This window comes from Cynara cardunculus, assembly GCF_001531365.2.
Source record: "Cynara cardunculus var. scolymus isolate 2C chromosome LG 2, CcrdV1, whole genome shotgun sequence".
Lineage (NCBI taxonomy): Eukaryota > Viridiplantae > Streptophyta > Magnoliopsida > Asterales > Asteraceae > Cynara > Cynara cardunculus.
Genome location: NC_037529.1, coordinates 63,174,090 through 63,192,568, shown reverse-complemented (window position 1 = coordinate 63,192,568; position 18,479 = coordinate 63,174,090). Strand labels below are relative to the sequence as shown.

At 32.8% G+C, this 18,479-nt stretch overlaps 1 protein-coding gene across 1 annotated transcript; it reads left to right on the top strand.

Annotated features, from left to right (window-relative positions):
* The first annotated feature begins 5,131 nt into the window (after positions 1-5,131).
* Positions 5,132-15,749, top strand: LOC112506730 (protein unc-50 homolog). Its single transcript, XM_025110970.1, has 10 exons — positions 5,132-5,372; positions 8,652-8,719; positions 10,511-10,536; positions 10,763-10,853; positions 12,000-12,095; positions 12,271-12,339; positions 12,676-12,734; positions 12,828-12,950; positions 15,165-15,236; positions 15,339-15,749. The coding sequence occupies exons 1-10, from the start codon at positions 5,292-5,294 to the stop codon at positions 15,401-15,403; spliced, it is 750 nt and encodes a 249-aa protein (XP_024966738.1). The 5' UTR covers positions 5,132-5,291; the 3' UTR covers positions 15,404-15,749.
* The last annotated feature ends 2,730 nt before the right edge of the window (positions 15,750-18,479 follow it).

Sequence of the window (18,479 nt, the reverse complement as noted above, 5' to 3'; positions counted from 1 at the left end):
ATTTTATGCTTCTAAAAGGGTAGAAACAGGTTCCACAAAACCATGGTTACGAGTTAAACCTCAGTTGGTTTGTTGTATCGATTGCTTTCTTGAAAATTTTCTATCTGCATACATTGCTTGAAATTGCTTCTTGAAATCAGTTTGTTTCAGTTTCTCTAATGCTTTTTCCATCAAGGGTAGAACAAGTTCGATTTTATTTGTATCAGTAGAAATAAATTCTATTTTATGCTTCTAAAAGGGTAGAAACAGGTTCCACAAAATCATGGGTACCAAATTAAACATCAGTTGTTTGTGAACCAACATACATCTGCTGCTTTGTTTATATCTTTTGCTTTCTATTGATTTTTCTATCGATTTTGATTTGTTTGTGTTTAGTGCCAGTTGGTTTGTTTGTATTGATTGCTTATGTTGTTTTTATTCATACTTTATCTGATTGGTAGTTGTTAGGTAGAAACAAGTTCCATATGCTGCTAAAAGTGTAGAAACAAGCTCCACCGAGTTCAATAATTTTACTAGATCTATATTGAAGAAAACTGTATATTCATTGTCCAGTAAACAGTGGTTCATTTGGGAACTCACATAAACCATATGAGCTGGTGCATAAAATCACTATTTTAAGGATACTTTTTTATCTGCTAAAAGCATTGTGAGTGCTATATATTTTTGGATGCCATAAAACCATATTGGTTGCATTTTCCTGGATCCCACTATTATAAGGATGCTTTTCACCTTTTGCACCAAGTAAATACCATATTGGTTGAATTATTATGGGTTTTTTTGGATCATTTTGGGCAATACAAATCAACCTGTTTCATTGATGGAATCCATAGAAGTTGGTTTTAATTGGATAAAAGACAAAAACAATGAATAAAAGAACGAAAATGCCTCTTGTTAGAAGGAATTTTTTAACAGTCGTTAGAGAAATGGACCAAATCCGAAAGTTTTTGCAAACAACAATGCGTATCTTGTAATTTTCAAATTGCAAGGATGTAAATGTTAGTTTCGACGAACCATAGAGACAAAATTTGTAGTTTAGTCAACCATTTACTATATTGAAAAAATTGTAATTGACTTTTTTTATTTAAAGTTATATTTAAATAATTTACAAATTTATATGCTTTTTTATTTTTATTTTTTATACATTTATGTGTTTGTATTGAGAAACAAAAATGTACTATATTGAAAAAATTGTAATTGACTTTTTTTATTTAAAGTTATATTTAAATAATTTACAAATTTATATGCTATATTATTTTTATTTTTTATACATTTAATTTTAAGTATTTTTATTGGTGTAAAAAATAAAAAATAAATCTCTTTTATTAGAAGTCTTTTTTAGAAAGTTCTTTGAATCGTTGGAGATCTTATTAATAATATATCATAATAAATTCAAGCATTTTTAAAGTAAACTTCAATTTTGGTCCTAAGGTTTACCTGAAATTTATAAATCAAGATGTCATTCTTAAGATACAATTACTTTTTATTTATTGTCATCCTATTCAGGACCAATAGAATCACTTGGGTTATCGTTTTGGTTGATAAGTTAAATTTTTGGTGTAATCATGTGATATGGGTGTGATAATCATGTGATATGAAGAAGAAGCATGAACGACATGGAGAAGAAGAAAACTAACAAGAGTAAAACGTGGAAACGTGATAGGATAATTATGCTTAATTAAAATAAAATAAAAATTATAAAAATTAATTGATTACATTACTGTCCTTATTAAATTATTTATATATAATAGAAGTTAATTTATTAATTAAAAAAGTTTGAGGTTATTAAGTTGTTCTTGCATTCTCGTAAATCACAGGAGTTCTCGTTTGAACCACATATTGTGATAAAAAAAATAAAATTAAAAGATTTTTAAAATTAAAATTGAAATTTAAAAAGATTCAGAAAATATTAAAATTAAAAGGGTAATAATGGAARTKATATCATAAAATCTTTTAATACGATTACACGATCATGATTATCATTATCTAATAAACGGTTAATCATGTGATATGTGTGTGATAATCATGTGATTATCACACAATTATCACATTATCGCCTATATCAACACGATTTGGTGTGATATGGGTGTGATAATCATGTGATTATCACACAATTATCACATTATCGCTTATATCAACACGATTTGGGTGTGAGAATCATGTGATTATCACACAATTATTACATTATCGCTTATATCAACATGATTTGGTGTGATTTGGGTGTGATAATCATGTGATTATCACACAATTATCACATTATCACTTATATCAACACGATTTGGTGTGATTTGGGTGTGATATTATCACACAATTATCACAAGGATTCCGTTCGACTAGGATTAACTTAGAAAATCGACTACCAATTTGGTGTGATATGGGTGTGATAATCATGTGATATCACTATTATAACAGCGCACTCGATTTGATCATGGTTTCGATCGGTTAGGATTAGACGATCACACATTTATCACAACGATTACGGACGAAATCCACTAAACRATTTGGTGTGATATGGGTGTGATAATCATGTAATATCACTATTATAACATCACTTACGCACTCAATTTGATCATGGTTTCGATCGGTTAGGGTTAGACAATCACACATTTATCACAACGATTACTTATGGTTTCGATAGGTTATGGTTACACTTGATTGATCATGGTTTCGACAGGTTATGGTTACACAATCACACAATTATCACAAAGGGAGAGAAGAGAGTGGAAACGAACGTGCAGGAAAAAAAAGGGATAATTATGACTAATTAAAATAAAATAAAATTATAAAAATTAATTAATTACATTACTGCTGTTATTAATTTATTTATATTTAATATAAGTTAATTTATTAATTAAAAAAGTTTGAGGTTATTATATTGTTCTCGCGTTCTCGTAAATCACAGGGGTTCTCGTTAACCTCCACCTATATATATATTAGAAAGGTACTCATGCAATACATCGAGACACATCTTGATTTCAGTATTTTGTTTTATTCTTTTCTTATGTCGATATAATATTATTTTATGTGGTTTTGAGAAAGCAATAATGTTTTTATTTTTGAATAAAATATAAATTTAAAAATATCATAAAATTTTGAAAAAAATATATCGATATTAGTATCAAATTAATCTTTTTAAAAGTTTTTGTGTTTTGGTGTAATTTTTTCCTAATTCAATTTTTTAATTATACTTTAATTTAGGTTTATTAACAAAGAAATTTAATTTAAGTTTAATAATATAACTTTTTATAAAGATAATAACTAAGTATTCTGTTAGAATGCAATGATTATCCTGATTATATTTTAGATTTTTTATATTTAGAATGAGATGTTTATCCAATATTTGATTATATTTATCTGCAGTTAGTTACACGAATTCAAATATAAAGCTTTAATAAATTGTACTTATGCATAATTTACTTGTAATCTTAAATTTTAAGTAATATGCATAAATAAACAGTACTTCGTGCATAAAAAATAGTTTTTAAAATTTTTTGTCAAATGCTTTATAGTATAGTATATGTATATACATATATATATATATATATATATATATATATATGAGCGATCAAATGCAAACCACCCAATTTGTACAAACAATGCAAACCACCTTCATTCGTCGATTTCATTGTTTAATCTTATGAAAAACTTTCATTAAATTGTTTAATCTTGTGAAATTGTTTCATATAATACTTTTTTTTGATGAAGTTGTTTCATACATGATTATGAAATTGTCTCATATAATTCTTAATGAAATTTTAATGAAACTGTTTCATGTATTTTTTTAAAATTAAAATAATGAAGATGATAATATCCATGATTAACACCCTCCACAATAAAAATGATTAATCAACCTCTCATAACTAAAAAAAATGAACAAAATGAAAAACTATGATTGGTTAAATGAGGTTTGTACGGTTTATACAAATAACGTGGTTTGCAAAGTAAACCTCCTGTATATAGATATATTACAACGATATATGGACAACAAAAATACATTTATACATTATCACACTTATTATAATGTCGATAAACAAGTAATGGGTGTGTGTGTATATATATATATATATAGGGGCCTAATCAAATGAGAACTAATTAGTTTGTGGTAACTGTGAGAACCAATATTAACCACAAATCAATAGATAAATTAGGAAATTTATAATTTTGGCAATTTTGAATTAAAATTTTAATGCAAGGATATTTTGGTATTTTACAACTTTCCTCCCTTCTCTCTTCTCTCTCCGGCCACCGTCCTCCGGTGATACTACAATGGTATCACAATGAATCATATATGTGCTTGGGTATCACATTGATGTCGTTTGTGTGATCGATCGAAGATGTAACACAGTGGTATCACTATGCATCTTATATATGATTAGGTATCACAATGTATCTTTTGTTTAACAGAGTCAATATTTTTAGGTATCACAGTGGTATCACCGGAGGACGGTGGCCGGAGGCCGGAGAACGGTGGCCGGAGAGAGAAGAGAGGAGAGAGGAGAGTTTTAAAATACCAAAAATATCCTTGCATTAAGATTTTAATTTAAAATTACCAAATTTATAAATTTTCTAATTTATCTATTGATTTGTGGTTAATATTGGTTCTCACAGTTACCACAAACAACTCAGTTCTCCCTTGAATATGCCCCTATATATATATATATATATATATATATATACACAATTTTTTTTTATTAAGGAGCTGTTTGGAAAGTTACTGAATGGTTTAATGCAGAATGATTAAAAAACTCTCATGATATAATGCAAAACGTAATATAATTGTTTGGTAATTATTTACAATAAAATCAGAGTGCGGAATGGTTAAGGAAGACCATGATACAAAATCATTCAGAGGGTTTTGGAACCATTAAAAGACAGACTTTCTTTACCAAACAAGCTTCACCTCTAATGATTCAAAGACTGTCTCTTAATAAAAATATTAAAAAGTAAACAAACAACCCCTAATACTCAAGTTAATCCAACTATCATAAACAAACTTATTTTATTTATTTTTTATTGGAGAATTTATTTAATTTTTTGAGTCACTGAAAATTTGAATTTTAGTTGGGCCTGGGCTTTGAATATAATCCAACTCTCCCGTCGGTTTGCCACAAGCTTGCTTCCACAGAGGAGGGATCCAGGTACCGAACGGAGGACTCAGAGCTGTGAGATTGAACAATTCGTCGATCGGAATCGGGCGGACGTCGATCGGACTTGGGCTTTACCGTTGATCGGAATTGGGGTTTTCAGTTGCTAACTGAAGAGCAAACGCAAGAATCAGTAAGACAGAAGAGAGGATGCTGCCGACAACATCGAAAGGGCGAACGCCCTCTCGCGCCAATCCCATTTTCCCTCAGTACCTCCGGAGAATAGTCAAGGTTCCAATCTTTTCGCTTCTATATGCTTATAATGAAAATCATGATGTGGATTTTGAGCATTGTTGTAGATCTGATCTAGTTGCTGATCATTTTGATTTTCAACCTTTTTTCGCCTCAAATTGAGGTTTGCATTTTAATTGCTTAATGGAGTGTACAAAATTTAAGGAGTTAATTGTTAGTGAAACACACTACGTATTTTTGTTGTCCGCTCTAGGTATCAGTTCGGGGGTTAGCGTTGGGGAGATTGAATTTGATTTGAAGCCCATATGCGTGGATTTTGACTCGCAAGTCATCACTGTGAAAGTAGTAAAATGCTTTGTGGTCAGTGACTTGTCAGCTTACTTACTTGATGGGCTGACCGGCTGACTCTTAGGACTGATATAGGCTGACTCTCAGACACAATAAAGTTGAACATTTCAGTAGTATGTGTTAGGTGGTTTAGTAGTTATGTGCAAATGTTGTATGCAATATACTTGGTAGATCCAAATAAATTTATATAGCTTATAATTTCAGGCATAGACAAAAGCTTATAATCAATTTTGGAACAAAGGGAAAACCATTTTGTGTATATATGGAGGCCATAAAAGAAGCATGTTGTATTGGGGTTGTTCTTAAGGGTTGAGAGGGGAATATGGTGCAATCCATCCTTTTAAAAGTCCATCGTTTAGATTTGCGACCATCTCAAGATATTTGAACATTGTTACAAATTTTTTGCGTTTCACATGTAATATTTGAATATAACCCGTTGACCATGTTCAATAAAAGTATCTGTTATCAGAAAGCTAGACTACAGCACGAGTATCCTCTCTGGTATTACAAGCTTCCAGAATGGTTTTTATCTTGGATTTATATGCGGGCTGAGAAAAGCATCAACTATTCTACGATCAATGGTATCTGTGTTTGCTAGTTATGATAGGGCAGATGTAGAGTTGGTGTTTGGATGTGCGTTTCAAAGTTAATATATAATACTTCATGAATCATAACCGGAATTAGATAATCTCTTGATTAAAGTTAGGCATAGTTAGGTAATTTTAAATTAAATATCAATAATGGGTTTTCTTAAAAAAATTCCTTCTCCGCTTCTCCAAATCTAATTATTATGACCATTGAGAATCAGAATCAAATCAAGCTTTGCTTAACCATTACAATAGTGATTATTTTGACTTCAAGTTGCAATAGTCACTTTTGTAGCACATACAAAACACTGCCAGAATGGGGAAGGATCACATTATTAATGTAACTAACTGGCCAAAGAGGTAAAATAGATTTGCTTTATTTGTAAATTGTAATATTAACACATGGAAACTACTTTGGGTTATCCTAGAAAAGGTACAAAATAACCCCTTTTTTGGGACAAAGAGGACAACCTTTTCCTGAACTTTCTTGGTTAAACATGGTCATTAGTTTAATATCTAGGGTAAAAATCAAGGACCATTTTACATGTGGGTTAAGGTAGATTACCTTTGGGGACCTGCAGGTGCATCTTAGAATGTTACTTCAAATTAAACATAGAAATATTATATTGGTAAAGCATTATACCGTGTACAACTTTTGACCCACTTTATGTTACATATATAGCTTTGACTTGGAACGATGTTGTTATTTGTTAATATAAAAAGTTGTGCGATTGTGATAAAGCCATTGCTTGAATTTTGTCTTCAATCAATATTATGATGTCATTGTTGATTTGATATCCATAGAAAGATCAAGAATAACTGAGTCATATTTGGAAGAATTTTTCTTCTTCCAAAAGAATGATAATGGGAGTAGCATTGTGTTGTGTGGATTAGGGGATTGGTTCTAGAAAGCATGGAAAATGTAAGTTGTAGACTTGTAGATCAAGTGACTGAAAAAACTGAATAGTTACATATGACAATCTGAATCCATTAGTAATTGTGAATAAATTTAGAGCATACCATTACATCAATCACATGATTTCCCTTCTTTGCTTCAAATGTACTTTAACCAAATATTGAATTTTTATCTAGAAATCAATTTTAGTGATATCTAGATACTGACAGCTTATAGGGGTATGGAAATGGGTCTGCACCATAGAGGGACTAGCTACTGGTGTGTTTATTGTTATATGAGATTGTGAATCCCCAAGCCGTAATTCTTCAGTGTCTAATTTATAAGAGCCTAAGGGGAAACAAGATTGAAATAAGATGATATATAAGAGGATAACAGAAGTAGTAAATAGGGAAGATGAGTAACCAAGATCCTTGACACCAAGTTGCCATGTGAAGTGCATCTTTAGTGGCTAGTGGGATGATATTAAGAGAAGTAGAACAAATTTTGTATTGTGTTCCTTGTCATCCTTAAGATTCTTCTCTAAGTTCTATTGCATTGTTCTCGATTAGGATCTCGTCAATCTTTCCTCTTTTCTAGGAAGCTGACTTATTGGTTGATATCTATAGAAATGGAAGTCTTCTCCTAATTTGACCAAGTCTATTTTAGTTGGACTCCAAAGTTCGGAGAAGAGGAGATGAATTCATTCCTCTGGGTTCTAGTTTACTTGGTTGATTGTTGTTGGGCTTGAGGGGAAGTCTAAATAAGCTTAATCTATTTTGTTCATCCACTCTTTGACTTGGGGGCATCTAAGGCAAGATCTATGGCTAAGTGAAAGTTAAGTTAATCCTCTAAGTAGAGGAGACAAAAGAGGTATAGCAAGCATGTGGATAAGCACCAAGTAAGGTACCTAATATGATGCTCTTGGAGTTCATTGGATAGGGTTTTCTTTATACGTTCTTCTAATTTACCTTCTCGTAACTCTTATCAACCTTTTTTTTGCAAAAGAAAAAAGTGGTTTGTCCCTTAACCATCTTCATTCAAATTTCTGTAGTGGAGTGGGGTTACCTGAAATAGTTAATGTCAAACTTCATTTCTGCTCCCAAAGTGGGTTTGTCTCTTAATCCATCTTCATTTAAATGTACTAACATATGTACTGGAGTGGGTTACCTTGAAGTAGCTGGTGTCAAACCTCATCCTGCTCCCATATATAGGAGGGATTTCTCATTCTTGTATATTGTTGTCAGTATTAGTTGGATATTTATTTGAGTAACATTAGGCAACAATGATAACAGAGATTGCTCTAGGTATGAAATTTTATCTTGCTTTAATGAATATTATATGATGAAAAGGCGTAGGGTTAATGTCAAATGCAAGTAATTGGTAGAAAAACTTTTTACATGAGTTGCAGGCACTTAAGCTAATTTGACATACTGTGTTGTTTTTCTTTGTTTAACTTTTGGTGTTCATTTTCACTTTGGTACATTGTAGTGGCAACAAATGGATATTGAATACACTTTCTGGCAAATGCTTCATTTGTGTACCTCGCCAAAAGTTGTGTAAGTATCCGTCTATTTGTAACCTCTGTTATGAGTATTGCTGCATTCTTCTTGTGTCTTGCCCTTGCTTCCTTATCTTGTTTCATTACATTCTTTGCTGGCTTAGATATATTCAGCCATTCAATGAAGTATATCTGTGGGTTACAGCAATTTTAAATTAATATAAGCTTGTAATTTCCATAATTCCATGTAAAAGATGACACCTATTTTGGTATATATTTTCTTGTATTGATCATAGAATTTTGTCTGTGCATATCAGAGATTATTTGTTAAGAAACTGGCTTTCTTTGTGGTGGTATCCAGTATATGTAGAACTTTTTCCAGCAGTTGTTCAATGTAGCTGAGACATGCCAATCTGAGCTTTATATATGAAAGATAATCTTCATTATAGAGACACTTTAATCAAATTAGGTTGCAGGTGATATTTGAGTTGTTATTGAAGAACTGCATAAACCACTCTCTCTACATAACTAGAAAACTATATCTACACATGTCTTTGTGGGAAAATGTAATGTTTGTGCTATGATAGTACTACAATTCGATTCTTTTTGTAAGGCCAACCTACCAGCCAAGTTTTTGACAGGCAAAGTTCTTAGGTAAGGCTGGTAATAACATAAACCATCTTAAATAATAGTAAATGGTGGATATTTAAAAATCAAAAGGTAGCAAAATTTACCATGGTTTATTTCTTAAAACATTGGACCAAGTTCTTGAGTATAAGATCCACTGTCTGAAAAGCTTCGGTCTCCAGACTGATCAGCTACCCCATTTTATACAATAGGTTGACAAAGAGGGATCATCAACATTCCTTTTTAAGCAGGTAGGTTCTTGAAATCCTAATCAGGAGACATCTTCTAAAAAATATGGCATAGCTTTCTCATGTTTTCACAATCCTTCTTCGCAAGCTGCTTTTTGTTTTTTACATTGTTAAAATTAGGTCTGCAAGTTAAATGGAATGTTTTATTTTTTTTTGCTTTCAGCATAACTGGAGCCAGTTCGACACCCTTATTCATTAGTCATAGTGAGGATCCCACATTTAAATGGTAGAAATGGAACTAATTGTTTAATTACTTTAGATCATTAGTTAAACTTGATATAAAATCAATGGAATTCAAGGAACATTGAAATATAAGTAAATGCGGGCGACATGGTCAAATGTGATATGCCTTAATGAAAACATAGGCTTGCAATAGTTCATCCCCAGGGGCATGTTCTATCAATTTACTACTTCTCTCTTCCACTAATTATTGTCAATGTTATATATAGTCTCTTTCAAGGGCCATGTTCTTTAAGAACATTTGGGCCATTTTAAGAACATTTCTACCTTTTTCATTGAGTCTCTGCTCTCTTTCTTACAGAATCTGCCTTGCGTTCTTATGGTAAGAGTAAATTTTTTATAGGCATGATTGCATCTTCGGTTGGTTTTGGGTGAGTCTTTTGCATTCATGACTTTACTTGTCTTATGTCACTTTGTGTCAAAAAATTCATGCTTTTCGTATGTCAATTCTCTAAAAGTGTCATGGACTTGTAAATGCGATGTACTGTTTCTTCCTGCATAATTTCTCTATTCTTATTTTATTTATAATTTTTGGTTCCTCTAGATTCTGATATTTTTACTCTATGCAAACGTGTTAGAATAGAGAGGATGCAAAGGCTAATATTACATTCAACTACCATATGCTAATGTCCACATTTGTTATGCGTTGCAAAATAAAATGGATATTGGATTGTGGAACTTGTAAATGACAAATGACTCCATGTTTTGCATGTGGAATTCTGAACTGGATGCAGCTATCAGCATACCAAGTACCATAAGCGTAAGTCAGCATTCTTCAGTCTGGTTGGTCTTCAAGACCTTGTAATTGGATGTTGTTGCGTTGTGCAATCCAATAATGGGCATAAAATGCAAATTCTCTGCGGATTTCCTATGTAGTCTTGATGGATTAAAAATAACACAGGAAAATCCCCATTTTCGGATTGTTACAAATATATGCCATAAGAAAGGGGTTTTGTATAATCTTGATTTACTTTCTCTCTCTGCAGAAACAAAAAATCAGTGGGCACGTGATGATCCTGCTTTTATTGTAATTTGCATTCTTCTCTTGGCAGTTTCAGCTGTTGCGTATTCTGCAGCGTAAGTCATTCATATCCCCGACACTTGTTATCATGAGAAAAGTGGATACAAGTACAACTCCACATGGTAGAAACTTCTATCGAGGAGTCGTTTGTGGAATTTCTTATATCAACTACAGAACCATATCTGCATGTTAAAGTACTTTGACTTAACCTGCCAGCAACTTCTGGAAAAGCAAGTAGGGAAGTCCCATGGCTTAATACCTACGCCCTGTCTTTTTGAAGTATATAATATTTATATACGGAAAATGAACTCACGCACCCTCATCTTTGTTGAGGTTTGAACCCTTGACCTCCTAGGAGGTTAAGTTCTATCGGTAACCCTGCTACTGCTAGGCCATAGGACTTCGGTTCAACAGGAAAAACATTTTTCCTATCTTCCCAATGTCTTGCATGTCAAAATATCAGTAAATACTCTTTGTCCTAAAAAAAATGCACAATTTTAGAAATTTATAATCATTACACTAACTGAATGACAATTTTACCGTTGATAATTATTGCACCTTTTTAATTATGACAATCATGTCTCCATCTCATGAACTCTTAAATAATTGTGTGTCATAATTAAGGGTAGAACTGGAAATTAGGTAATTATAACTATTTATTTTTGAAAGTGGACTATGTATTTTGGGACAAACTTAAATAAAATGTGGACCCTTATGTTTGGGATGGAAGGAGCATTATCCATGGGAAAGCATCTTACCTTCTTGGAACTGACCTAGCCAAACTCTGCTGAATGTTGCCACTTTAACACCCCAAGACATCTTTCAGCATAACACAACTTCAACATGTCTATCTTTTCATGCAGTTAGTAAGTTAAGTACGAATGGCTATCTTTATACACACAAGCACATACTCAAAATCCATGGCTTGTATTATTGTTAGCAAATCCTATTAATAAGTCACAGATGATTCGGAACTCATCGTAGCTGCTATCCACAGTTCACAAAATGGGCTTCATTCTTTTTTGGTGGTCCTATCACCAAATCTTAAAATAAAGTTATCCAATCTAATATATTTTATGTCAAAAAAACAGTGTTACGATGTTCCATTTCTTGTGGCAACTGATTGTTGCCAACAGTTAATTATGCATTGAATGTTGGAACTATGATTCAGTTATTGTATTGCTATGATTTTTATTTTTTAGGTATGATCATAGCATTGGGCATGCTGTTTTTGTGGTTTTCTCAGTGACGTGCGTCCATTTTCTATTAGCGGGAGCAGTTGTTGCTACAGTTTGCTGGTAAGCGTTGTCACTGGTACAAGAACCATACATAATAGTTTTCAAAATTTGTGAAGATATTGCCTTAAAGTGTGAATGTTTATGCTTGTTTTAGACGAATACTTTATAAAATCAGGATACTGTTGCATAATTCATTGACCTTATTGTGTGGATATTATTCTAATTTTTTTTGTAGGTTTCTGACAAATACTTATCTTCGGGAAGAAACCTCAAACAGTCATGTGGTAGAACAACGCGTTGAATGGCAAGTTCATGAACTTTCTTACCTCCCTTTTCCTTGTCTAATACGTTTCATGACATATTTGTGATCCATTTCTAGCATGGTGATGGTTGCAAGTAATCAAAAATAGCGTTAGCTTGTTTCTGCAAGTTTTGTTCTGTGATAGCGATCCATATGCAGCATGAGATAAATACAACCACCCAGCTCAAATAAGGTTATTCATTGGAATTATCAGTTCCTAGCCTTAAAAATGAATGAAAAAGGCCTCCCATTACAGCGATGTCCTTTCTATATACTTGTAAGATAGGCTGAGACAAATTTATTTGAGAAACTGATTTTAATCTTGTGCTTGTTGTACAGGTTGTATGCATTTGATGTGCACTGTAACTCCTTTTTCCCATTGTTTGTTGTGCTGTATGGTAGGTGCAATGGATCAAATGCTGCTTCTTGATAGTTGCTGTTAATAAAATTTACATGCACTAAATAATCCTTTTTTTTGGGTTTTGCAACAGTGATACATTTTTTCATATCACCTCTTCTGGTTGCACATGGCTTCATTCCACTTCTGCTGTCAAATCTGATTTTTACGGTGGCCATGTCTTACTATCACTACCTCAACTTTTTAGGTTATGACGGTAAGAAGCTTCTTGACCTTATAACCTAAGGTCATTACTACCATGCTTCCTCCCTCCATTTGTGTCTATGTGCATCTGAATGCATGCATAGAGTTAATTGTGAATGACCTTGAGTGAAAAGAACATTACATTGTTGTTGATATGTGTTTGTCCCAGCTGTTCTATATGGGTGTATTTGATAAGTGGGATAGGACGGTACGAGAACTTGTTACCTCACATTTGGTGCCACATTAGATTGGAACAGGACAGGACCTGAGTGGGACAAAATGCATATTTTCGGTCCCACCAGAATCAGGTATGGACAAGATTGGTAAGTTACTAAACTATCTATGTCAAATTAAAACCCTAAAACCTTCCGTAATCTTTCACCCGCCTACCTCACTCTCGCCCGTGTAGTCCGCTTCAATCCAGTCCCATCTGATTACTAAGCACAATTGGTCTAGTCGTGCTCGCTTTTTAGGATTTCTTTCAAACAACGATCTCTTAGATTTTAGAAGCTAGGCTGTGAATCCCCTAAGTTTTTGCAAATGAAAAATCATGCATTTTTTTAGTTATTCACTTTTGCATTCCATTCATTACATGCCAGGAGTCAAAACATATTTGATTCCATGTAAGATATTTAGGAGGCACTTCAGTAAGTTTCCTAACAAATTATAATAGAGTCATGTGTAGGCCAATTAAAAATAAAAAGGATGCTCACGTCCTTGATTAAATTAAATATATGATAGTGCATCACTTTATGCGGTGGGTCGGGGGACAAAATGTCCAGAAAATCCTGAGGGAAAATAAAGCAGATTCTAAATCCTAGAATACCAAAAACAAAAGTTACTAGCTTACGACTTTCAAACTGAAAAATGTTACTTCTCCACTTAGAAAGAACTTTATTCCATTTTTGTTGAACAGAAAGAAAAAATAATTGCTACATTTTTTAACAAAATGATTGATTATTTGCGAATTCATTTGTTTACACATTTTAATTTATTTTCTCAAAATGAAGCTAAATCAAATAGTGATTTTGATGGTAGTATGAATTTGATTTATGCCTATCTTCCTCTTACATGCATATTTTATAGGAGATGATGCTTTTCAAGGATTTATTTACGAGAAAGCGTATTTTTCAAAGCAATGTGAATGATTATAAGCTTTTCCATACCATCAATCCTGATTTCTTTTAATGAAGTTATTTTTGATGGTTTCTAATGAAGATGTAGCAGGTTAGAAAGATCCCATAGTCTATCCTTTTCAAGATTAAATAATCTAACAAATAGGAGAACAAGTTAATTTTCCCACCAGATGCAAGACTTATTTTCATACTATTCCCTTGGAGGTTGGACCCCCAAAAGAACCCACCTTTTGACTTTAGATATTCAATCTTTGTTATCTTATTTTCGAGTGGGATATACTGGTTTGGTTTTTTCTTCTGAGATAGATTTCTTTGTAGTTATTTATTATCTGCATCCTATTCTAGTACTTTCTACATGATTAAATATAGTTATCTGACTTGTCAATATTCTACACTTATCGTGTCAATGCGAAGTTAAAAAACAGGACAAACCTCTAGCTACCATTAGTTTTTTTTTGATTAACCTGGATATCCAACCCGCTATGCGAGTCGACTAATCCCAGGGCGACCACCTGCTTTGCATATAGCCCGGAGTCACCGCATTTGAACTTCCGTGGCCACAAGGGGATTTTTATTCCTCCTTGGATTTGAACCTGGGACCTCCAAGCTCAAACCAATCAGGCACCACCCTTGTGGTTAGCTACCATTGGTTTTACCACAAACTCATACAATTTCTAGTTTTCTATATGTAGAAGACATGTGATCTAATATACATTCTCTTCTTGATAACCCTCCCAAAGAAGAAAAAAAGTGGCAAGTATGATGTAAAATTGATGATAGCCATAGATTTCCTCTGCAAATAACATATCTGGCCTTCAAAAGCCAAACTGTACACTCTTCTTTATGGAAGAAGGTTGCAGCAACTATATTACAGTGCAATCTGTTTTTTTTAAAGTATTCAATATTTTACGTGAAAACTCTCACACACTCCTCACCTCTAGACTCTAGTGAGGCTTGAACCCTTGACCTTTAAGGAGGTTGGGATCTAGCGGTAACCCAGATACCGCTAGGCTAGTGATCCTTGGGTGTTAAAATTCAATCTTATTAGCACATATAAGTAATCATCCTGAGATGCATCCTTTATGCTGCAGTGCTCCCATTTCTAGAGAAGACCACTTTCTTTCTATATCCAATCGGCATTGTCATCATTTTTACACCCATCTGTAAGTGTTACATTCATCCTTCATAGACCTGTATTGCTTGCTTTCTTTTGTCTGTTAAAATCATGGCATTTGAACACAAAATAAATGTTTTTCGTTTTGCAGTGATCTTAAGCGGGTTCAATCCATCAAGATACTTTATGAACATTTACTACAGTCAACGGTCATGATTTGTTGAACTCAAACCTATTTGAAGTTTGATATGGTATACATGGGCATGGGAGTTAACTTTGAAAACTTACATGAATGTTAGAAGATGAATAGTGTATGATGATGCATGCATGCATGCATGCATGAATGAATGCATCCATCCTTTATTGCTTAATGTATACAGAAGGGAAAGCTAGGATCACCATGCACCACAGCAGCTTCTTTGTGTTCTCACATGTGTAAATGCACCTTAATGCTATTCTGGTTGAAAATTTGTAGTGATATCAGGGTCAACAATGTCTTTTTTACATGGCCCCAGATTTGAGGAAAGAAATGAGGTTGAATAGAACCATTTTTGCTATGCTATATATATACACTCTTTTAACTTCCTTTTTTCCTTTTTTCTGTCGATCCAAGTATTCTAATACATCAATTGGGCTCATCTACGTCTATGTTGTATCAAACAAGTAAAAATAATAAGTATATCAACATCGGCCACCGTCACTTTCAAGGTTTTGCGGTCGTTTTACACATATGGGTGAGAAGACAAGTGGGTTTGAAGTTTTGCACATAATGTCGTACCACGTTTGCACAAAATGTTGAATCAAACCACACCAAAAAGAGAGATTTTCAAATGCGATGATTCTGGGTATTTGTAAAGTAGGTGATCGTTCTGTGATTAGTTGAATCAAACCACAACAAAAAGAGAGATTTTCAAATGCGATGATTCTGGGTATTTGTAAAGTAGGTGATCGTTCTGTGATTAGTTGACTCGCATAATGGATTAGATATCCAGGTTAATTAAAAAAAAAAAAAAAGAAAGAGAAAGGGTACATGAAAAATTAATTTGATTATATGATAAATATATATATATATATATAATAATAATGTCATGGCATATGTCATGAAGAGCATGAATGATGTGAGTGGAAATGCAATCATAAGAATAGAAAAATATGGTGACACAACATATCACTTTCTTGACAAGTCTTCTATATCTTTAAAGCATCATCCACCACAAACTTTTTGGAATACGGAATGAATCCAATTTTTAGATTTAATCAACTTTTTAACTATTTTTTTTTCTTTTTCTTTTACGATTTTCATCCCTGTGGTTTACTAAAACTTGCCGCTTTTGTCCTTGCGGTTTGAAAATTGTTTCTCTTGTCCCTTTGGTTTTCATTGTGTTACCCTTTTCATCTCTAAGACCAACAATGTTAGAAAAAATTCGTTAAATAGAGTGTAGTTTGGTCTTCTCACCATTTTATTTATTTATATGAAAAATTTAACAATATTTTATAGATAAGTCCCTTAAAAGCAACGACTCGTGTTTCTCTTTCTTTCTTGTTTATCTCCAACGATTGCACCAAAACCAATTATTGGTTGTTGGGTATGGGTTAACGCCTTTTCAAGATTGAAATACATCAAGTTGATTGCAAACATTAACACATTCGAAACTAATTGACTGTTGAACTCTTTTGGTGACTAATTTCGAAAAAGAAAACAAAGGGACCCTAATTAAATATAGCCTCGTCTTAGTTCTACCCTTGAACCAACAATCCATCACAAATCGACCTTGAAGCAATGAATGGCCATTGATAAAGCTCATAATCGGGGAAAAAGGTGTTGCTGGTGTCGATTAAGTGAGGAGTTGTTTTGGAAGGGGGCTACCAGAAAAAAAGTGGAGGGGGAAGAAGATGTCGACCGCGTCAATTCGGCAGGGCAAGGGTAGGGTGGGAGATTAGTTATTTATTTATTTATTTATTTATATAAAAACACTTCAATTACTTGTATAATAATATGTCATTTATAAAAAAAAATAGAAAAAAAAGCTAAAAAGACCACCGTTTGGCCCGGAAACAAGAAAACAAACAAAATGAAAACCAGATATAAAAAAGCAGTTTTAAAACCATAAGGACAAACTTTTAATACCAAAATCAATAGTTTACTCTTTTCTTCTTAATGATTTTGGAGGTTGGTGAGCAAGTGGCTTCCTTTATTATCTTTTTGGAATCATATCTCAATTTTCCAAAAATGTTTATATTGATTCAAACAAAAAATGCCTACTACCATTACCATCTTTTTTGGATTTTTTTTTTAATTAATCTGAATATCCAACCTGCTAGTGAGCCGATTAATTCTAGGACGATCACCTGCTTTGCAGATAATCCGGAGTTATCGTATTTGAACCTCCGTGGACACAAGAGGATTTTTATTTTTCATTGGATTTGAATCTGAGACCTCCTGATGCTTTTGACCTTTGAAGCCAAACTCAAACCAATCATGCATCACCCTCATGGTTAACAAAATAATTAACAAAATACAACTATTTAAAAAAGCATTCATTTTTTTACCCACCGTTTATGTTGAATTTTGTTCCGTACTGATTAATCAAAATATTTACTGTAAATTTTCTAACGTGTTTCTTGACAGAAATAAAGTAAGAATATACTGTAGACCAAGATTGAAGTTAATAATTTTATATCATAATTACAAATTGACATAATGGTCACTTTGGATTGAAAACTTTAAATATAAGTATTTGTGGTCTAGCTTAAACCAAAGAAAAATTGGATTTGACCAGGTTGGTCACGATATTTACGGTTGAATGGTTTTGAAAACTTCAAACCGTGAAAACTCGATTCAAGAAACTCTGAACTAAGAAAACTCGGTTTCAAGAATAAATTGTAATGCGGTAGCAACCAAACCACCGAGACCAAATCCGTAATTAACTTTTAGTCGATTAAATAATTTTGCTTTGAAATTGTTAAATATTATTACACACAAATGACGTCATTCTGATGTCACACTACCCTCAACTCATGAATTACGAAAATTACCCCTTGTTGACTAACTCAATTTTTTGCATTTTAAGAAAAAAACATTTTAACCAGAAAAAATTCTTGGTTCTTGTTATATTCATCCACTGAGGTAAAATAACCTGATAAAGTTTACTGTGCAAACGTTTTATAAACGACCCCTAAATAGAAATTGAGGAACTCAAGACTGTATCCTTCTAACAACCTTTTCGTATTATACTTTTAAAAAAAAAGTTAAATGAAAACGTACAAAAAATTCAAGAAATCATTCAAATCA

Bases quoted from the DNA above. Each gene is read 5' to 3' on its own strand.
- LOC112506730 (XM_025110970.1), top strand. From the start codon at position 5,292: ATGCTGCCGACAACATCGAAAGGGCGAACGCCCTCTCGCGCCAATCCC. The intron at 5,373-8,651 runs GTTCCAATCTTT...GGTACATTGTAG, and splicing joins ACCTCCGGAGAATAGTCAAG to TGGCAACAAATGGATATTGA. The intron at 12,951-15,164 runs GTAAGAAGCTTC...TTTATGCTGCAG, and splicing joins CAACTTTTTAGGTTATGACG to TGCTCCCATTTCTAGAGAAG.